Below are 23,703 nucleotides of genomic sequence, written 5' to 3' on the forward strand. Positions count from 1 at the left end.
AAAAATAACACAGCGTGGGTGATTTCACCAAGGGCAGGAAAATAATAAACGAAGAGACCCATCATTTTGAATTAGAAAAAGCCCTTCTCACTGGAAACAGAGTATTCCCCTCGCTGATGAAACTCCCGCAGACACAGGCAGGGTTCTCCTAGTGAGGTCAGAGGAACCGTGCCGGTCAACATCCTTGAGTATACATCACCCTCTGAGTAGCAATAAAGATGCAAATTGAGTTTTCACTTTACACTTCAGGAGCGTTGTCGCTTCAAGGTAATATTGGCCACAGTGGTGGATCGTTTGTTTGTCAATTCAACAGTGCACATTAATAAATGATGACATTTTAAAATATATATTATTATCGAATGTTAATGCTCTGAGGGTAGCTCACGGTGATTTTCATCTAAAGTGTCTGTGCACCTGACAGCTTTAATTACAGTTGTGGGTAAAGCTATTAAAAACATTTTACTTACAAGGATGGTTGAGCCCTCCAACGCTTACTTGCAGTTTACTTTATATTGTGGTTGCATATCAAAGCACCACTATCAGGACAGGTCTGCAAATGTGGCACCCTCCCATATTTCAAATTCAAATGTTAGTATTCATTTTAGGATATATAGGACTCAAATATGTATGGAAGAGGATTAGAGCCACATGTGAATTTTTATTTTAGATCTGACCAAAAGTGACCTTTTTTTAAGTCAGAATTCTTACTTTTTTCCACTTCTCCTCCCCCCCCCCCCCCCCCCCCCCCCCCCCCACCCTCCCTCCTGTTTGTTTTTATCATTCTGACTGTTTTTTTAGAATTTTAAAACTCAAACATTATTCACTATTGGTCAAATAAAATCAAAAATCAAAAAAATCAAATGTGGCCCTCCTCTTTAGTAAATAACATTGAAATTCTGTTTGCATCTATACTGTAAATGTGTAAAAGCGGGTGAAATTCCAATTGGTCATGTTCCACCCAGACATGTATTTCACATTAAATGCAGCAGTGCAGAAAAGTTGTCCAAAACTCACATTATTATCATTGGAATAAATTATTTGATTGGATTGTACATACTGCTTCAATGCTGGAGTTAGTGATGTATATTTTGTTGTTCAAACTCAACTCATATCAGTTGCTTTACAGAGAGGCATGTGCATGAAGGTGAACTCTGTCAAGACATGTTTATGTCCTCTGAGAATGATGTGTGCACCACATGTACTCCCTTATGTGCCACATACGTTTTTCACTCTCTGTGAGCAGGAGAGTCTGGTTAATGGACAGACCTTGTTTACTGCTGATCATGCTTTATTCACATCACCGTGGCACATCGACCCATGGGCTCTGTTTCAGTTGTCAGAGCAACAGCATGAGTGCTGATGTCCCAATGTTGGTGGGTCCTTAAGTGATTTACAGGCGTCTGTGAGAGAGAGAGAGTGGGACAAACAGAGTGAGACCGCGCGTCCACGAGAGGGCTAATTTTGAAGACGTGATTTATGTTTACCGCACAGAAACACTTAAACATGAAAATAACGGCTAAATCTACTTTTCTTTGTTCCATATAACAACACCGTGCCTCATAGTCAAACTCTGAGACTGGGCTAGTTATACTCCGCTTTGTTCCCTTCTGCATTCTGTAATCATCTTTTGTTCACTGTATACGGACTCCCGATTTATTTGCCCTTCATTTACATATTTTTCTGTTTCTGTATATCTGAATTACCATTTACAAGTGCTTTAAGGGTCATTAAGCTTCCTCTCAAACCATGCAAATGTATAGCTACCTCAAGTTGGTCAATCATTTTATAATTGAGGAGTTTTGTGACATAAAATCAAACACATGAGCCACCATATTGCAGTGGTCCTTCACTAAAATGAACATAAACACTTTAGTTTATTTAAAGTTGATCTTTATTAATCTACCAATGAAAATAGAAAAAACATCCATTTAAGTTACAGTACTTTTACTAAGATGTACATTTACCAGCTGGTTTTGGAAATTAAATTTAAAAAAGGGTACTTTTGACGTCTGTTTTTAGATCTATGTATTCTGTAGGGATATGTGTGTGCTTGGAGCTTAGTGCAACAATCAGGGTAAAGAAGTTGATAAGGCCAGATGCAATTTAGTTCTTTCTTTTTCCCCCACTGCCACACAAACCTTGCCCAAGCATATGCCATAATTTCCCAAAAGACATTCGGCATGGCATTTTCAGTTTTAACAACTATCTAAAAAACATAGCCTTACACCCAAATTCAAATTTTTATGTATGACAAAATGTTATCCATTTCCGCAAGGGTCTGTGTGGACTGACACTTCTGGAAAAATACTTAAATGACGCAATAACAAGTAATAATCAGAATAAAAAAGGAACCACCTGCGTGTGCGTCTTTAGTATATGCAGGTCTTAAGAGTGGATTAAGGGTCAAACCATAATACGTTTTTTTTTTCTTGGCTTGATTTGGACAAACTCAAATATAACGATGCAAAGAAAAAAGACTACAAAGAAAGGCATATACCATACAGAAGAGCACAGTCATACAGAGGGCCTGAGAGAGTGTGAAGTCCAAACTGATCAAGCGTGGTTACTTCAATCCAAACTGATTAGCGTGTGTCAGTCAAATTCAAATTGACTAACAGCTGAGGTCCATGATCAGATGGTTTCCTCAGTTAGTTTAAGCCATGGAAAAGCTGCCAATGTGTCAATTCCAATCATGTGCAGAATTCAATCATTACGTGCTCTGTTACTCATGTGTCCATCATTTATTATTGCACATTAAACCCTTCACTGTTCTGCTGGTAAATTACGAGTCCTCACCTCGCTCCCTCCCGATCTTTCTGTCGGCCCTGCTTTCTATCCCTCTCACTTTGTCCATCTCTCTGAAAATAAAATAAAACACAGCTGATTCTCCAAGTAGCTCATGTGTATCCGGAGTGTGTGTCTGTGTGTATGCTTTGTGTACATGATTAGTAAGTCTACACATGTACCTATGCCTCATATAGTCCCTTTGGTTGTGTAAAGACTCCAACATAGATAATGTGAGGAAATGGTAGTGATACATGACTAACAGAGCATAACATTAACTGTCACATCCAATAGATCTAGTGACTGCAGGCAGAATGAGAAAGTTTGTGTGTGTGTGTGTGTGTGTGTGTGTGTGTGTGTGTGTGTGTGTGTGTGTGTGTGTGTGTGTGTGTGTGTGTGTGTGTGTGTGTGTGTGTGTGTGTGTGTGATGTTGCAAGAGAAGTAGATAATGTTTATGTCCAATATATGTGTGTATTTTTAATGCACTGTGAATACAAATGTGTGCAATTGTGTATGTGAGTGTGTGTGTCAGAGGAGTGCAGAGAGTGGGCAGCAGCTGTTTCATGTTCGGGGTAACGACAAGAGGGAAAACCTTCTGTCCTGGTTGTCATGGCAGCAAAAAAACAAACAGCTCCATTTGTTACCAATTGGTGATAAAAGTTGCTGTTAGATGGAGGAGAGTGAGAGATGGAGACTCTGTTTTGCCTGTTTGTGTCTTTAAGTTCAATAAGTGTTCTCAGGAGAGGCCGAGAGGATATTGAGCTACAAAAAAAATAAACCTTATGGGTTTTTTGTTCAGAGGGAAAACTTGCAACGATGATAAAAGATGCTGAGGCTTTTTTGAAATCTCTGTTATATTGTCCCGTGACCTGTGGTTGCCCTGTTGCCTCAGGTCAACCACCAGTCTGCTTTTTTTTGATTGAGTTCAACGAAAACCTCATAGGGAACCAACTGTAACTATACTGGAGCTACTGAACCCAGTTTAATTTATAGCTTGCATATACAGTTGATGTATTTGAAGCTGAAATGCATCATTTTTCAAACCCTAAAGCAATATGTGTAGGCCTATAGTATTGATCTTGTGAAATACTTTTGTAATTTCAAGGAATACCTTTTCCTGTTTTGTGTTAAATGAAATTAACTTGTTTCTGCTTTTTCTTCCCACAGTGAATTTCGACCACTTCCAGATCCTGAGAGCAATAGGAAAAGGAAGCTTTGGAAAAGTAAGTTTTTGCCTTCATACATGACACATATATGTATTAATGTAAAAACTAGTTTAGTAAGCTATGTTCAAAGACAGATGAAACACTGACACCACAATACTAGTACTGACACACAAACAAACACACATGCAAGGAGAATATCATTCATACTGTAGTATTTCTCAGGAGAGCATGCCAGTTCAATAAGCTAAAACACATAACAATATATTTTTAAAAATCCAATACAAAAGAACAGTCCCAAGATGAATACAAATATGCAGTACGTTTAAAATGTTGCCTTATAAACATATCACATCTTGTGTACTGTATATTAAATATCACAGAACAAATTACAATGCTCATGTCATTCTAGGGCTGCAACTATTTCTTGTTTAATCACTGATTCATTCGCCTATGTTCTACATTATTCAGTTGATAACATCAAATAGTTTCTTTTATCTGACCAATATTCTAAAATCTTAAGTTGTTGAATTCACACTCAAATTAGACAGTAAGTAGCTGCACATGTCTTGGAGAAGAAGAATGTGTGCTTGAAAAAATGATGTAGTGCAAAGTGTTAATCGAAAATCAGAATGAGCAACATATTGTGAGTTCAATATCATCATAGTCTAGTATCGCCTTCCAGTTTCATTTCCTTCAGACCAACCAACAGCTTTGCGGAAACACATTTAACTCGATTGCAGTCGTGTGTCCTCTTGCTCTTAAGTCGTATAGTTCAGAGCAGGGTCACACCAGCACTTATAGTAACCGCATATTTCGATGCACACTCACATGCACACAGTTCCACAAAGCATCCACACTTTCCAACAACAGATAAGCAGTCTAATCACAGAGGATGGCAGGCTTTTCAATGGGAGGAGTGATGTGATCAGGGTTTGGCTGATTAACTGTGCCAGCTGCTCGACAGATCATTCCCTTAGATAGCAGTAATCACTGGCTTATAGACACGTGTAGCAGACAAACACTAGTACAAATAAATACGGGGAAAACTCCTTTCGTATTGCAAATAGTGTCCATTCTTTGACACATTGTTAAAAGGGTTAATCACAATGAAACGTCATGCATTAACAGCTAAGACTACACCAGGTGTTATATTCTCTGTTTTGCTGCGTCACAATAATCATGCTTTTTTATTTCTACTGACTTTAATACACGGAAAGTGCTGATTGGAAAGCATTTTATGCAAGAAAGCACGCAAGAGCATATTTGTATTTCCAGGTGGAAGCACAATTTGCTGGAGTAACTGCAACCTCAAACATATACAATGTTTAATTATGTAACATTGGACAAGCTAACACAAAAAAAAAAGATGTTAAAGACACATGTAGGTTGAAACCATTAAAAAAATGGAATCAAACAATATTGACGACCTTTTCAACAATTGTGCTTTGAAACAGGAGGTTAGGAATGTGTCTTTAGCTACAAATAACAGATGAGGGTAGAGTGAGACATTTTGAAAGACATTCTTGTCCAACACGCACCCAGAAGTTCTAATGAATGCTAACATGGCGATTCCCAGCATTTAAATGTAAAACACATTGGTGTGAAAAGTTTAACTTCTTAAGAAAGGATTTAATTCCTGATCACAGAGATTAAACATAAATCCTGAGGTGTCCTTGCAGTTGAATGCACAACATTTCTAGTTATTTCAAAATAACACTTCAGTTGTTTTCACTGTATCCAACAGAATGTCAGCATTGCATTTTATAAAACCTGGTAGAATACTTTTGTACAAGGGAAATGTAAATGTTACAATACTGTTAGTGAGGACTGCAGTTGTTTCTTTGTGAATGATATGTTTGCAGAAAGCAAAGTATGAGTCACCTTTAACATACCTTGAAAGTACTGAAAGATTAGACTAACACAGGCAGAACACGAACAGTATTTCAACCAGTTTGAGCACAGACGTGAATTAATGGACCCCGATGTGACCTTATCATCAGGTCTGCATTGTGCAGAAGAAGGACACTAAGAAGATGTATGCCATGAAGTACATGAACAAGCTGAAATGCGTTGAGCGGAATGAAGTGAGGAACGTCTTGAAAGAGCTGCAGATAATGCAGAACCTTGAGCACCCTTTTCTGGTCAACTTCTGGTAAGTCAATGTGCTTAAGTGAATATGTGAATGTGGGGTTGTATCTGTCTACCTATCAATTAAAGGGGACATACCATTTATCGCTTGTCCAGATGTATTTGGGTATCTGGAGTGCATACGAATCAACATAAAACTGCAGAAAACGTGGGATTTAACAAACCCCTTCCTATGTCACATGCAGGCTCAATAAATTAATACCACCCTCTATCTGAGTATCTCCACCTTTAGCATGGGAACAACCTATGCAAAGGTGTACCATATTTTTTTCTCGCAAGCCAACCAGAACACACTGGGGCTTTTCATGATGTGCTTAAAGTGACAGGCACTTAAAGTGAGAGTTTTAGACGTGAAAATAGTATGCAGACAGACAATAGGCCAAACAGGTAAACATGTTCCAGTAAAATCCCAGAATACAAATGTTCTCAAAAACCTGAGAATTAGCACAACATGTCTCCTTTGGTTCTGTACGTTTTTTTTTTTATTAAGGACAAATAACCCTAAATCCTTCCTTACTTAGAGTTTAAGAAATTACTCCAGCTCCCTTTTTGTATTCAAACTGACATCCTCAACATTTGCATTAAGTGACTTTGACAAAATAAGCGTCTCAATCCGTTAAAAATGAATATAGAAAGCAGCTGTGTAACATTTTAAGCACACTAGAAATGGTTTCCACTTCAGCAAACCGCCTTCACAAAGGCTTGTATATACCACTGGTTATTAACATCAGCCGTAGCATCCATTTGAATGATTTTGTGGTGCATTTTGTATCAACCACACGATTTTTATAGTGACTATACTGTGTCCATAAAACATGTGAATGCACAGACACACAGAGTGACCATGTGCTGTAAAAAAAGCTCTGGATTTGTTCTGGATGCATTCAGAAAGGTGTAGTTGCCCACTCTCAAGCCTCTGCATCATCATCTCACCCTTTGAAGTTGCTAAAAGGAAAATGTAGTTTGTTCACTGATCCAAGCTCAACTTTTATGGGCACAACTCTCCTCTCTCGGCAGCTTCTTGTTTGCCACAGTGCATTTGAGGACCAAGGACATCTTAGCCGACACTGTACAAGCTTATTCAAAAAGCAAGTGCTAATCTAAAATGACTCATCAGGTACTTTAAAAAAAACTCATTCATCATAATTTGGAAGCCTGAGCTTATTTAGCACCAGGAATCGTACTTTTGAGATCCCTGATAAGTATGGCTTGTTAAGTTTCAGTCTGAAAGGCGTCATTAATTCTTGATAAGCACTCCCACTATGCAACGTTTGAGAGGAAGCAGAGTCAAGCAGCAAGGCAGAGAGATGGGAATGTGTGTGCTAGGAAGACAAAGAAACTGCCATGGTCATGTAGCAATATTTTTTAATTGTATATTTATTGATCACCCTTTATTATAATTATATATAATTCCTTCAATTGATTTACAGGTTCACTTCTTGCTCATTTTGGGTTAGGCAGCTCCATGTAAAAGATTGAGTTGTGGCATGAAAGCTATCAAATTGGATTTTCCACCCATCCAACCTTTGTCTCCTGTCCCACTTGTATGTCCCCTTTTCACATACTTCGCTTTTCTTCCATTTTGAAAGCTGTGTATTATAACTACTTTAGGGGAAACAAAACAAACTCTTCCCATAGTAGGAATGAATTACAGGAGACAAAAAGTTAGAGGAAGAGACAGGACAGCGAGTCGCAGGAAAGGGAAAACAGGCGCACAGCAGAGAGGGAAAATAACAGAGGAGGTGAACAGAGGATAGAGAGATGTGTGGTGTACAGGCTCATCAGACAAACAATGCCAGTGCTTGCTTTCTTGCTTGATTGCATGCTGTGTTGGACAAAAAAAAATTGTTGGAAGTTAATGCTTTTGGCAGCGTAAATTCCCCCGGGTGGAGGTGATTTCCTCCAGAGATGTGCTTGGGTCAGCGCTGTGTCCCTCTCTCTTTCTGTCTCTCTAACTCTGTTGACTTGGCATAAGTTATGATTGTACTGAGGTAAGTGTTCAAGGTCAGCCGATTACCCGCAGGCATATGGACATCACTGAGCCACCTGCATGCAGGAAACCAGGCTTTGTTGTTCTTCTTCTGTCACTCTCCTCCTCTGTCCTTTTTTCTTTCACTTCTTCCTCTCCTCTCACCTTCCCCTTTTTTCTGTGTCTTCCTCTCCTACTTCACCACCTGCTTCTCTTCCTTTTCTCTCCTCTTGCTGTCAATGCTACTGGGCATGACCTCAGGTGTTTGTGCTCTGCGTGCAGCCAGGCAACTTCACACTTTGAAGACAGGAGCAGGACAAATAAACTTCTCTAAACAATTCATTGTCCTCCAAAATATTAAGGGTGGTAATAAGGAGTAATTTGTAAGGATCTTATCATCCCTCATTCAGTGTGTGGAATGGTCAGTGTACTGTTGTGCCAGCTGTGGTAGGGCAGACGGTTGTGCCTGCACTGCACTATGTCCCACTGTGTAAGAGGAGCCCTTACTGGCACTTGCCAGAGACAGACACAGACAAGGAGAGATTGCTACCAGCATCCGATGCTGCTGTATTAAGCTTTCAGTCTTGCTGCCTCTTTATCTGCAGATGTTGCTTGTGATTTGTTTGTTGGTGGAGGGAATGTCACAGAGGAAGAACTTCTTGCAACTATGATTGTATAAAAGTTGGGGGAAAATAGAGAAAAGCAACTTCTATTTTTGTATAAACAACGTGTGTCGTCATTTACAGCCAAATAAATAGGTTGGAATCTCAAAATTAAAGGATTTTAGGATTAGGATTAAAGAAATTATTTAGTAAAAAAATGTTCTTTTTCTCTTCCATGATCATTTTCAATGCCATCTTTTATTGTAAAAGTCACTACATTCCAGGACATTAGCCGTGTCCAACCTCGGTGAAAAAATAATGCTATGATGTATAAAAGTCATTTCATAACTGTCAAAGGGAAAAGAAGAACATTAACAAAAGTCTGAATTACTGTGGAGTACAGGCTTCACTGCTTTAGGGAGCACTTCGTTTTTTGTTCAGTTATTACGCAATCTTACTAATGCAGTCTATTTCTATGCAGAGCCACACATCATTCAATGTTACAATAGATAGATGGATTGATGTCCTTTATTGCACCACAAAGGGAAGTTTATTTCTCTCAGGTCAGTACTAACAGACAATACAGGTTACATATTAATCCCAATTCAAACTGAAATAACTATGTCTCACAAAGGCAATGATTTTCTAAAGAAACGAAGAGAAAAAATCCTCCAAGCTATAAAAGATCTAGTTCGCCATATGTGTTGTATTGCTCTGGCATTATAGTTTGCTTAAGTATAGGGTATATTTAGAATGAATGGCATAAACTAAACCAAGGTTAATCCCAGAGTTTATAAGTAAGTAACGCTAGGATGTTCTTGTAAATAAGGTACAAACTGTATTCCTGTGTTTATGTGCACTACAGTCTCATTATACTTTAAATGCTGCAGCCATCGCTGAATTCTAAAAAGCATCATGTCAGCATGTCAATTATTTGGATTCATGTCAAGGTGACATGGTGAAATTTGAGATCATAAAATCCGCTGTCTTAAGAACAAAACGTAATTATTAAATAACATATACTAGTTTGTTGACTATGTGTGAATTTTTAGTATATATATTTTACACGTTATTATTCATTTTCGGAGCTTTCAGTAAGAGATGAGTGTGTGTAATTTGGCATGGGTGCGTCCGTGTGTGTGTGTGTGTGTTCTCTGTGAGCATTAGACACAGACTGATGAAAGCTGTCACTCAAAGGAGGATGTGGGAGATAGGTTAGAGGAAGGTCGGAGGGCTGTCGGTATCGATCCAAAATGTCACTGTCTGAGAGGTTGGCCGGCTGTGTCCGTTTCAGCATGGGGCTTTGGTAGGAGTGTGGATGTAGAAATGTGTGTGTGGGCTCATGGATAGTATGTCTACTCAGTGTTATGTGATACCTTGTGTTGAACAACAAGATGAACATTTGATATGAGAATAGATATTGTCTTAGATTCAAGATATCTTAATTTAACATAGGAGGTCTCTCTTGAGAATGAGATGTGTGTCTTAATGAGGTCAAACATATTTTCCTTGGTTTTTGTTTTCATGATGTACAAGAATGTTCTAGTGTTGATAGAACTAAAATCTCCAATTATAAATATGTTGTGAAATTACCAATTATCAACCCTACAATATCAAGGCAATATTGATGAATATTAATCCTTCATCTTTTTTTGTGAAATATAATTTTCTCCATTTTACAGAGCCCTTCATTTGCTGATATTCATATATTAAGTGTTAATCCCCTTACAGAGATGGTATAAGTTAAGGGATATTTCAATTGGTTCCTTTTCTTTGATAAAAAAATAAAATAAAGAGGTGGGTTTACATATATAATAATTTAGCTTTGGTGTGTACAGTGCATATCTGTATAGACACAGTAACATCGATAAATTGTCAGAAAATGACCAAAACTATTTTAAATTTGAACATGAAAACATAAAGACATATTGAGATTTGTTTCTTGATTGATTTAAATACATTACTACATTAAAAAAATATATAAATATTAATTAGCACATTTTTATCATATCTAAAAATACTAGAAGTCGCTTTAGCATTATTTGAGTTACCAATGTGTTTTCACATGTATTGTCTGTTACCTTTGAAAGGCAGAAGGACATGTTGACAAAAGCTGCCAAGGCCAAGTTGTTTCTGGAGACTTCCATTACTGAAGTGGCCTGGGGCCTGTGCCTCTAAAAGCTCCGTGCAGGATGCTTTCCCAACAGACTGACTGCTGGAAGCGACCAAGAGGTCACATTGAAATGCATGTGTGGCACAGCAGATATAGACTCTGAAAGGAAGACAGAAGGAGACAGAAGGAGAGAGGGGGCAAAAGAGGACAAGAGAGACAGAGAGAAAAGACGAGAGAGAACAAGCAAGGTAAAGAGAAACCAGATGCCAGTGAGGCTAATAAAAGTCTGCACCAACATAATGTACAGATGCTAATCTGCTGTTCTCTACACTACACCGAACTGCTGTTGGAGACAGCAGCTGCTAATGATGCTTGAGACCATGTTCTGTCTCTGTCCGTCTTCTTGAGCCCTTTGCAACTGCAAAATAGAAAAGTACACAGCTAAGTAGTGGTGTAGTCAAAATGAAAAAGACAAAAACACTCAATGGTTGGCAGATTTTTTTCCACTTCATACCTGCATATCTGTTTCCATTTCTGTGTTGTCCATCATCTTTATTCTATTCAATTTCATTATGTTGTTGATATTACTTTTTTTATTTAGAGTGCTCACTGCTCCATCTTGGTCTACAGCTCAAAGGATGCTCAGGCTCAGGCACAGTATTCAAGATGAAACAGGCTCTTATAAATCATATTAGTCACACAGAAATATAATATGTTGTCATATTAACAGTAACTTAGTTAACTTCTGTGACCCACTGCCGCACTGTGACGAACAACCCTTAATAGGGGCCGTTTCTAATTCATTTTGACAGCAGTGGCAGCACACCACTTCATTCATATTCAAACAACTTCTAAATAATGCGTTGCTGTGTCAGAGTGAGAGAGTGTGTAAGACAGAGAGAAAAGACCGAAAGCATGGTCACTGGTTTTGAGAAGAAATAAGGCATATATGAGCAATTTACAATGATTGGGTATATTGCTGAAGGAGAAAAGAACAGATAGCTGAATAGCGCAATAGGGCCATCAGTCCCCAGGGAGATGATGTCGATTTGCAGCTATAATATCTAACATACAGTATGTATAGCACAAGAAATGATAAATATGTACAATAATGTGCACTTTCGAAAATAGTTAGTTGCAGGATCAGTTGCAAAAAAAACTAAAGGAATAAATGACGACTATGTTTTAAAGGTGTATTTGTTCTTACCACATATGTGACCATGTTCAATAAATATGGGACTTTTTAAGACTTTTAAGCCATCAGATCTCAAGCAAAATAAAGCTGGCTCATACAACACCTAGTTGAGTGGAGATAATATACCTGGGTACACGTGTGTGTGTGTGTGTGTTTGTGTGTGTGTATGTATGTGTGTGTGTGTGTGTGTGTGTGTGTGTGTGTGTGTGTGTGTGTGTGTGTGTGTGTGTGTGTGTGTGTGTGTGTGTGTGTGTGTGTGTGTGTGTGTGTGTGTGTGTAGGTATTCACATTAGAGTTACCCAAGTTTATGTGCATCACTTCATGTGGCACCATGCCTGGCTGTTGACCCTCGGCAAGGGGGCTTTGCTTGGCAGGAACTATGTGAAAGTTTGCGGTGAATCAGTAAATCTATATTCAGGAGGACAGAACTCCCCCCCCCCCCCCACCCAAAAAAAAAAAAAACGACAGTTAAGCCCTTTTCTGTTATTACCACTTAGCTTCCGTTGGGACAGAAAACACGGAAGCTTCAGTCGAGCATGAGAGCTGGCTTTCTCCTCGATTAAACTGGTTTCAAGCAGGGCTATAAGTGTGCTATTGATTGACTTGATGGTCCTGCTGTCCCTCCTTTATGCTGAGCAGAAGTATGTATGATAAAGTAATACATGCCTTTTTTTTTGTTTTCATCAGGCACCCCAGTATCTCACCTGGTTGAACAGGCTTCTGTCTGTTAAAGCAACAGGGGCCAGATTTCGAGTCACATCCATGGCCCCTTTCAAAGCATGTGCTCTCCTCTCTCTCCTATAAATGCCACAAGAAGAAAGCCACAATAAATTAATGTTATAGAAAAACGTGTCGCATTGTATACATTAAATAATGTAGCAACTAATAATCGGCACTTTTCTGAGAAAGAAGCCCGGGTTTGTCTTCCAAGAAAAAGAGCAATTACAGTTCAGTCTGTGTCCCCTAAATATATGTGACAGTCGCTTCTTTACGACCTTAACTACTTCTGCTGTGTTTGTGTGTGTGTGTGTGTGTGTGTGTGTGTGTGTGTGTGTGTGTGTGTGTGTGTGTGTGTGTGTGTGTGTGTGTGTGTGTGTGTGTGTGTGTGTGTGTGTGTGTGACTCCAATGATTAATAGACAGAGTTAAATGGACTCCATCTAGCAAACACACACTGCTGTCTAGCTCACACTCAACTGAGAAGCTTTTATTAAAACTCTTTACAGTTTTGAACCAGACTGCGGTTCATGAATATTTCACAAACATTCAGTTTTGCTTAATAACATATACATTTTTCACATATTTGCATGTTATATCTCACACTACTGCCCTTAATGGTTGTTTTCTTATATTCAGGCCTGTTACTGTACATTTATTTCAATATGTTCTCTCTTATGGCCAAGCATTTTACAGTCAAAGTTATTTTTTATCCTAAAATTAAAGCTTTAACTTCATGACCAACCCCCCAGACGTAAAGAGTGATCCCTGCATTGCGTTGCAGAACCAGAGCAGGCCTATTGTTAATAATCAAAATGTTGTGACCATCCATGAACTCAGTCAGAATGGTGTTAGTCCCAAACACTGCAAATCCTCTATCAAAGTGAAGTAAAGCTTTGATATTTAAGTGAATGTGATTTCAATGTGAGGTCTGCTTGATCTGAGCTTCCTCTCTGCCTGCCAGACTCAAGTGTCACATAATTTTCCAACACACAGTCTCTCGCTCTTACATGCATGCGCACACACATTGATCCACTTTGTTGCTTCCGTTTTCTCACCCTGACATCTAAAGTCTTTCAAACTCTCCATGGAATTTCCTTCTTATAAGCATATGTCGCCATAGGTCATTCTGTTTTCTTACTAAGAGGCTTTAGCAGTCTTTTCTGCTGATTGATAGGAATTAGCATTTAACATTAAGAATAAAATAATATAAATAAAAAGTGTTTGCAGGCGTGGCTTAGACATTTCTGCTTGTCTGAGTGATTGATAGCATTGCAGCTGGTCCCATCCATTCAGCTGTACTATATTACACACTTTAAGTGAGAAGAGCTTGCCTCCTCTCATTCCTTTTGTTCCCTAAAAATGATATTCATCGGTAGAAAGCTATGTGGATTGTGCATCAGTGTGTGGAGTCATTCATATTCCAGATGTCATGTTCGTTTTTACCATATTTTAGAATAATACATCATAATGCTTAATGCATGTTCTAACTAAAACTAAGCAGAAAGGTGAACAGGACAGTAAGGCATGCATATGTATCTCTCCATGCACCTCTTTGTGATTTTGCTAAATGTGTGTGTGTATTTTCAGGACAGATGTCTAACAGATAGTCTTTCCACACTTTGAGGCCACTGGCAATTAGATGTTAAGTGGTCTCAGCATTATCTGAGCCTTAGCAGACAGTTTTGAGTCAGCTCAATCAATCCCCATCCATCCATTGCAGAAAAAGCACCACCTCCAGTTTATTGGAGAAGGGCCCCTAGGAGAGGAGTTCACCAACGTGGCAAAAAACTACCCTTGGTCACTGAGCACTGAGTTTGAGCCAAGATAATGGTCCTTACAGGGGGGTATCTGCAAGAGGAAACCTCAATGGAGCCTGTGGTAAAAAAAAAAAAAAAAACTGCAACCTCTCAAAGTTTTGAAATTGTAGCCCATCAGGAACATGATGAAGGATTTGAGAGCGGCGGTAGTGTAGTATTTTATGGAAGATCAGAAATTGCCGACGCAGGATGGTGTTTTGCACACAGGGCAATGTTGTTGGCAAGCCAGAAAATGTTGGCTGCAGCAATTTTATAAAATATTATTTTTGCATGAATTAGTTCCTTGTGGGGGGGAAACTAATTAGCTCATCGTTTAAAACAAGTGTGGCCCCGTTGGGACGCTTAGCACGTTTAAATCAATGAAGATTTGTGCAACAGATCATCAAATGGCAAAGCGGAGGGCCACATGCTGATAAAGGCTCGCTGTGGATGATAGTAATGGATGGATGGTTTTATAGATGGATGACCACAAGTTGCATTACTACCCAGCATACCAATACAAGACTAAGAATATAAAACAAGTACTGCCTTCCCTTACTAAAAACTAAGCTAAAAGTGATGTAGAAGTACAGACCATCTTACAAAAGCATCATAGCTGAGGTGCTAAATCTGACCGGGTGTGAAAAGTGTGTGTGTGTGGACGGGCAATATCCTCTACTTCTACTTTCAATGCCTTGCTTGGGTCAAGCCTATCTTTGCTCACCCGTCATTTTTTATCTCAACTTTCAAGGTTGGTAATGCCAAATCTCAGTCTTGGTGTGTAAATTGGGGAAGCCTTTGAGGAAAAAGTACACTTTTTAAAGTGTATTTTATTTCATGCATAGAACTGCCATTTTGTGTGGCTTTGACACTCTCTTCTAGCAGAGAGCAAAGCAGTTCAGTTTTGCCTGCTAAATCTTTACAGCACACACTAACATAAGGAAAATGTAATATATGTAATGGCCTGCTTTAATGAAATGGCAAGACACTCAACAGTCTGATGGAAAAAACCTGTTAACTCTCAATAGAGATAGGAGCAGGGCAGCGAGCCATCTGAGCAGACAATGTTGCTGAGTGGATGTAAAATGGTGCTCAATATATGAGCTCAAATATTTTCATACTTCCAATGCTGCTGGAATAGCAGACGTATAAATTCTCAATAACACTGTGCACATCACTTCATGTAATATTATAAATAATAGTCAGGGTAGCCTGCATGCTGATCACTAATGTAATCACAACAGAGATTATGTTTCCTGTGTCAACCTTATTTGCTTTTTGCTGTAGAAATCAGAAAGCAACAAAAACAAGGATTAAACTATAATGATGATTGTTTCCTGAATATATTTATATATAAAGACACATTAGGTTTAATTTAACTGTGACAAACAGTTTGGTACAGTTTTTGTTCTTCTTTTCTTTGTAATTATTATTGTAAACTTGTCAGATATATTACTGGTAGTAAAAGTGGGCTCCCAAAACCTTTCTTTGAATACATTAACTCAACATAAAAACAAGCCTAAACACTATAAACGAAGGTTTAAAAAGGAGAGGGGAAAAATGACATCCTGTGAAATTGCATGTCTTTTTCACACTGTCAAAAACATGTATAAATAGGAACAATGTAACCTGTCTCCCAGCCTCTTGTGTACAGTATATTCAAATAGATGTTTAGCTTATTAGCAGGATAATGAGCATTGACTCAGGCATTAGCAAACAAAGTGGCATCCCCCTGCATTGTAAAAAGTGCGTGACAAGTGTTTTTTCTATGTGTATGTCTTCCGTTATTTCCCATTCTTTCTATGACCAATGTTATATTCACTTCTTCTTTTGAATTCTTCTCCTTCTCTTATTGCATGTCCCTCTCTTCATTCAAACTCCCCTGGTATGCATCCTCATTTTGTAATCTCCTTTGTCTCCACCCGTCCTTGTTGTGGCAGCACTCTAGACTTGTCACTTTTCGATCCTGACAGTCTGCTTTCCCCTGCAGGTATTCATTCCAGGATGAGGAGGACATGTTTATGGTGGTGGACTTGCTCTTGGGAGGAGACCTTCGCTATCACCTCCAGCAGAACGTCCATTTCTCAGAGAGCACCGTCAAACTCTACATCAGTGAGCTGGCCCTGGCCCTGGGATACCTCCGTACGAAGCGCATCATACACAGGTTAGATGCTTCCTCAGTCTGTACAATAAACATGAGAGGTATAGGCTTTTTACTGGTTGCCCAATGTTTTCTCTTCCTTTTAATTCATGTCTCTTTCTGCCTCTCTCCCATGTTTTTACCAGCAAGTCGAAGTATTATCTTTCCAGGTGTTCGTTTCTCCTTGGCTGTCCACTTTAATATTATTTTCTAAAATGACTGCTCCACCATTGAGCAGAAGGTCTAGCAGTCTCGACATGAAGGTCACACCTGACACAACAGTTTACTCTGAACTGCAGACTATGACCATCATGAAAGGCACTAGTTATGTCCTTAGTGCTGTGTCCATGCCTTATTTAATTTGTAAAATGCAGGTTAAGTGCTTTTTAGGCAGAAATATCTGCTGCTATGGCACAGCCGACAGCTCATATGGCCAAGAAAGACATGGCTTCAGCCCAATATTATTATTTTAAGTTGTTGAAGTGACTCAAAGAGCTTAGGATATCCTGTTACAGCCAACAACGCTGCCAAAAATACTTTAATCCTTACAGTGGTATCACATGTCTCTTTCATAGAGAGACACTGCAGATAAGATCAACAGCTATAACAACGCTGTCTCAAACCAAATATTTTCTGATTGGCTTTACCAAATACAAATGTGGCTTGGCTTTGCCAAATACAACTACACATTCAAGTCTTGCTAAATTTCAAACAAGTCAAACTAAGGTCTTCACTGTTGGTGGTTGTACATGGGAACACATTTTGACCCTAGAGTCTATGAGTTGTATCTAACATCCCATTTGTTGTTTTCGTGGAATATTTACCTCAGTCGCAAATAAAACTAAGTATTTATTTGAAACATGTCATCTTTAACTCTGCCAGTGTTTAAATTGTGTAACATTTGCAAACGGATTCTGGAAGTAAATTATAATTTAAAATCATAGACAACTGCAGGCAACCAGAGCACAATATAACACAATATTTTATCCCTTTCATTGAGCCTTCAGTACTGTATAAGTGCATACACACATGCATTTTAGCATATACGACCTGAATTGTATGACCTCAGTGTTTCACTCCTACATCTGAGGCTCTGTTTTCTACTCTGTTGACTGAGCATGCGATAAACACAGAGAGTCCTTCTCAGGTTTTGACTAATAGAAAACAAAACTGCAACAGAGAACACTAATTTATCAACACCCCCAGATAACAAATTACACCATTTAACATAGAGCAGACCACTTGCTCTCGCCACGCTCTTAAACTTTAACAGGAAGAGAGAAAGAGAGAAATTAATAGAAGGGTTTATTAATTTATTTATTTATTAAGTCCATTGAGGGATATGAATATTTAAATTATGATTTCTATTTTAGTGCTGAAGTGGAAAGACTTGATGTGCAGGTGTTGGGGGCGTTTGTTTGGATGGAATCAACATCTTTTCAATCTGCATTCATTAGCTGCAAATAGGAAGTGGGGCTGAAAGTAACTCTCAGCTCATCTCTATGGAAATTGAATAAATAAGTTCCTCCATCAGGTTTGGACGTGCTGACTTTAGTACAGCTAGTGATGCAATTCAGAATGTGGTCATGTGCAATTGTATAAATGTAGGTAAAACGCAGGATATACATGTTCTTCTACCATTTGTGTGTGATGATATTGATTATAATGAGGACATTAATGAAGATAATGACATTAATCCTACTCAACATGGCAATACTGTAATGATGTTGTATGTTGAGAATAGTTTGTTTCAGTATGATGGCCAGATTTCCACATTATTTATCTTTTTGAAGATGTTACTGATTTGTATTTGTAAGTCTTCCTGGAAATAGGGAGAGGGGGTTATAGGTTGCAAAACAGGGCCTAGGGGCTGGAATCTAACATAGGATGTTGCGGATATGTTGCATTCACTGCCAAATAGAAGACATTACGAAAAATATTTTAAGCTAGCCTATCCTGTGATGTCATGTTTATTCACTTTGACGACACCTAAGGATGTGAATTAGTGATCTTAATGTGTAGGAAAATTAAAAGGTTGTGCACTTTTGAAGCTTTTTTAATCGTATATCATTTGCGAAAAGACAAGAAAAAAGACAGTTCTAAAATGGAAAATACATATTGTGCAGAGTACAGCATGGGGCTTAATTGTGTTTCCTGCTGGATACCTTTATTCACTATTTCAGGACTTCAATTAAAATCCATCAGTCCATGTTCAAAACAAATTGCAACAACAAGAGTATGGATCCCACATGGGGAGAAGGCAGTAGCAGAGGGATTATATTTTTAATCCAAGAATAATAATAACAGTTATGTTATTACTAGTATTACTAAATTGAAATGTAGGGTTTGTGGTCAAGTTCAAGTAATTTATACTTCCCTTTCTGTATCCAGATTGAGATGCATGATAACATTATAGCCGCATTGAAAACAACGGACATGTCTGCGGTTAGTTTGTCCAATTATATTCAATAATTGGACTAATTGCATTGTATGACACTGAATGGCAAATATGAGCAATCTCAAGGGAGTTGGGAAAGAGCAGTGAGGTTAACAACAGCAGTTAGGATCTTCTTGACAGAGCCTGAACGGAAAATCCGAGACAGCAGCGTCATAATGGGACATGCAGGAGCCGCAAAACATGCAGTATGACGAGGGTGGAAGCCAATTTATTTCCACTGTGTTATTAAGAGGGAAAAGGATTTATTTTTGAGGGCTACAAAGTGGAACAATGTTTGCTGTTAGATAAAAAGTTCAAATCAACTATATCAAGTAGCAAAAGGTAACAGCTTTTTTTAAACGTGTCATTATGAAGTTGAAATGTTGATTCCACGATGTAATGGCTGTATAATAATGGCATAATCGGTGTTTAGACTGGTTCCCTATAAGTAATTTTGCTAATATGCTTCTCAACAAAATAGCTTTAGTAGCTGGACTAACTGGATAAATATTATCTGTGGAAACTCTTCCTGGCCAAAAAACCCTGTTGACAAAGTAAGAAAAGGAGGGCAGGAGGGACAGCGAAAATAAATGTTTTTCTTTTTACCAAGATAGTTCAGTAATTTCCCAAAAATAGCAAATTATAGCATGTAAGAATGGGGTTTCTAGATATTTGGCATTGTTAATTTAGTTTTTTGCTGTGGACAGTAGCTGGGTCATATACTGTATGTGGTTTTAGCTTAATTCAGTGATGGTAAGTCAGTGTTTTTTAACCCTAGCCTTATTGACAACAGAGTGAGTCTCAATTAGATGACATCTCCAGAGACATTATGAGTCCCTCCAAACAACAGGAAAGATAAATGGCAAGTGTGTATCAGAGAAGGTTTATGCATGTGTGCGTGTCCACATTTACCTCACCACAGCCTCTTTGACATCAACAACAATTATCTCAGGCTGAATCCCCAGGTGCATTATGTTGCCTACAGGATTTATCATAATGGAAAGACTTGCATGTTGTCAGCCAGCAGATGCTCTTACCAAGTCAATATCCCTCACTGTTTAATTTTGGAAACACTCTGCCCAGTAAAGTGGTTAAGGGACTAATCATTAGCTTCTTATCAATCTGACAGACAAGGATGAAGACACTGCAGACAGCTTTTAGTCTACAGGTAAGATGGAAGTTAATCTTGTGAAAGCAACAGTGAAACATACACAGCAGCACTATAGTAGTACACTGGTTTGTAGCATCCTTTTTCCATCAAGGTCAAACAGTCTTGAAAACAGACTCTGAGTTTAATTACCTGAATACAAAAAAAAAGAAAAGAAAAACAGTTTACAAGATAGTTCTTCAGCTCCTTGGATGCTATTGCAAAGTGTGCTTTCATAATTGTCTTGTGAATTATTATTGCTGATAGGTTGGTTTGACTCTTGTTGAAGTATTTGTTGATTAAAAGAAAAAAGGTTGACATTTTAAACTGATCTGATTGTCAACAAATCATCACGTTACTTTTCAAAACCATTTTATCCCCACATGCGTTGTCTGGCTGTGTTTTTATCCAAATACACTATTACACTGGCTTACTTAATTTTTGCTAAAAATAACTACAGTGCCCACCTTAATGTAGTAGACACTTGGTAAATATACAAATATATGGGCCTACTTTGTGACACATTTTGAAAGATTTTTATCTGCAGCTGGAACAAATGAGCATAGGGCTGAGTGCTGGAAGTTGGAAAGTACACATTGTTGGTTTTATTCGTTTCATGGAAATTGTCCAATGTATTTATTCAGTTTCCTGAAGCACACTGAGATCCAGCTGTTGCAGCAGCACGCCTATTTCAGCCAAGGAGGATTCTCTTCTGCAAGCTATGATCTCTTATCTCTATTCCTCTCCGTGCCTCTGTGTCACACACACATTTTCCTCATAATTTCTCTCGTTATCACTCCCATTTTTTCCCTCTTGTGCCATTTTCTCTACGTACAGTAAACTCTTTCTTTACAATGCTCTACTCTCTCTCCTTTCTTAGTCTCGTTTGTGCAGGATATTTCTTTGTGTCTGAGGGAGTGGCACAAAGCGTAGCTGTGCTTCAAATAATTTATTTGCTCCTCCATCCCCCTTCTCCTCTAGAGGCCTTTTGCCAAGCAGCCAAAAGGGAATATATTCTTAATTCACCTATCAGGATAATTGAAGGTGAAAGAGAAACAAAAATTAGTCTCAGCGGGTCTTGTCATGGATGGTCCTTAAAATGAAAAGATAATATACAACACTGCAGATTGCATGGAGGCAGACTCAGTCATTACTCTTCCTCTCCATCAGCTGCTGGGAAAGGCAAGCATTTGTCATGTCTTCAAGTGAAGTATTCTTTATTCATGGAGTGTGTTAATGTTTTATTTCCAAGCACAAGAAGAAAAAGATGAAATGAGGGAGGGAGAGTAGAGAGAATTCATACACTTATATTTCATACATGCAGATTAAAGCGATGCCAGCTGACTGATTTCCACAACAAAATGGTGAATTGAGCATTATCGTTGTGAACAATCTCCCCCGGCTCACCCCAGCACATTAGTGATGGGAGGACGTCTGAGTACTGAACATAGGGAAAATGTTTACTAGCTAGTCTGTAACAAAAAGATTGCTAATTGCCTGATTGTGTATCTAAGTCACGTGTCTGCCTGCGGGAGAAAGAAGGAGAGGGTTTTTTGGCTACAATCAATGTATCCCAGCAGTCAGAAAGACAGACATGCAGACAGACAGGAGGATCTACCATCAGAGATACCGAGTCAAAGAGAGAGGAGAGAGCTGACATTCTTTGTAACACTCCCTGAGTGTTTCTGACTCTGTGAATTATTCATCACTGGTAATTGTGATGTAAGTTTTGGCCTTGGCTTTTTAGCGCCGACTGGCTGCTTTCAGTGTCTGCTCGGCGCTCTCCCGCCTCTCAAAAAATCAGCTCCAAATTAGACTGGGGACTTGTCAAGGCCGACTTTCGTCAACCAGACACACTCAGTATATGTTAATGAATAAGGGATGAACATCTCTCAGTTCAGGAGTTGCTACTGACATTCACGCACACGCAGAATATTTACCTAAGTTTGTGAACACTGTGACAAACATGCATGCGTACACCTGTGTTGTTCTCACTCTTGTCAGAGCTGCTTTTCTTTAACAGCGAGAAGAAAGGCTAAGCGGGACGTGCAACGGTTACCCTCTGTGGGTCTAGTTGAGTTTTCAATTCACGTTCAAAGGCAGCGGCGGTCTGACTCGCTCTTCAATGGCTGGTGGGTGTGGGTACTTAGAACTGAGGGATTCTGTAACTGTGTTTATCTGTGAGTGTGTATTTCTATGCCAAACTATGAGATGCTGCGTTTGTGTGTGTGTGTTTACTGTATGTGTGTATTGTTTGTTTTGAGTCCGTTATGTAGCTGCTGTGGGCTTTCTAGGGCTTCCAGAGCTCCTCCACTCTCCTTTGTTACCAAGAGGGAGAGGCACAATTTCAAACAGCTCTCCATTTTTATTGTGGAGTGGAGAAGAGAGCTACTAAAGCAGCAGAGCAATAACAGAGTTTCTGATTAAACTGCCCGCAATCTACGGACAGAAAACAACTATAGCTATAAAAGCAATAATTAAACAAAGTGAAAATCCACTACATTTTTTATTTTACAATGGCTGAGAACAATCTGTTAATATTTCATTTTGCCCCAAGACAGAAACAGAAAAATGGCAGAAGTAATGTAACAAGGAGCTCTGCAACAAACCGTAGTTATTTTGGTACAGTTTGAAATGTGTCCGTCGCACATGGCTTAAACAAAAGATAAGCTAGAAGAATTATTCAATAAATGAAAGTGTCCTCTTCTAGATGCATTTTGATAGCTGATTCATTGTTAAAGTCACAAACATGCTTTCTAATGGGAATATATATATATTTTTAATCATTTTTTGATTTCTTTTCTGGGTTTTAAACGGTTAAGTGGTCTAGAGAAAATATTACACAAAACAATTATTTGATGAATAGAAAACATTCAGCAATGATGGATTGATGAAATAAAAGGCTGCAGCTCTATTATCCAGTAACAAAAGCCAATATCCAATGTCTTCTCAAATCTGTAATCTAGTTTAAATATTTGTTTTATTAGATTGTTATCAGAACTTAGTTACTTTACGTGTGTGTGTGTGTGTGTGTGTGTGTGTGTGTGTGTGTGTGTGTGTGTGTGTGCGTGCGTGCGTGCGTGCGTGCGTGCGTGCGTGCGTGCGTGCGTGCGTGCGTGCGTGTGCGTGCGCTTCCTTCATATCTCAGTGTGCGGTTGCATGACCGGTGTGTATAAGCCTCCGTGCTCAGGTGTTTTGGCCTGCTCCAGTATCAGTGCTGTATCATATGACCAGGTACAGGCTTCAGTTACTCCTGCACCTCTCATAGAAGGCTGTAATGAGGCCATTAGATCTTGCTAATAGCTTGTAGGGTCAGTCAACCGAGAGAAAAGCCGAGGGGATCAGCTTGCATCAAGCTCTACTGGCCTTTCGTCTCACTCAGAACAGCTCAAAATGTTTACCTGCGACACTTGCTTTTCTGTTTTGCTCACATTATACCTTCTGGTCAGTTTGCTTTTTGAAGTCTCTTGCTCTTTCTTTTAATTTGC

General features: G+C 38.8%; 1 protein-coding gene across 2 annotated transcripts in view; it reads left to right on the forward strand.

Annotated features, from left to right (window-relative positions):
• Window positions 1–23,703, forward strand: part of stk32a (serine/threonine kinase 32A) — a 55,302-nt gene that overhangs the window by 3,027 nt on the left and 28,572 nt on the right. For both annotated transcript variants that reach the window (XM_063894543.1, XM_063894544.1), the window contains 3 exons: window positions 3,952–4,007; window positions 5,951–6,102; window positions 16,482–16,655. In XM_063894543.1, the coding sequence (XP_063750613.1) occupies window positions 3,952–4,007; window positions 5,951–6,102; window positions 16,482–16,655 (382 nt within the window). The remainder of the gene's footprint in view (window positions 1–3,951; window positions 4,008–5,950; window positions 6,103–16,481; window positions 16,656–23,703) is intronic.

This window comes from Eleginops maclovinus, chromosome 11, assembly GCF_036324505.1.
Source record: "Eleginops maclovinus isolate JMC-PN-2008 ecotype Puerto Natales chromosome 11, JC_Emac_rtc_rv5, whole genome shotgun sequence".
Classification (NCBI taxonomy): Eukaryota; Metazoa; Chordata; class Actinopteri; order Perciformes; family Eleginopidae; genus Eleginops; species Eleginops maclovinus.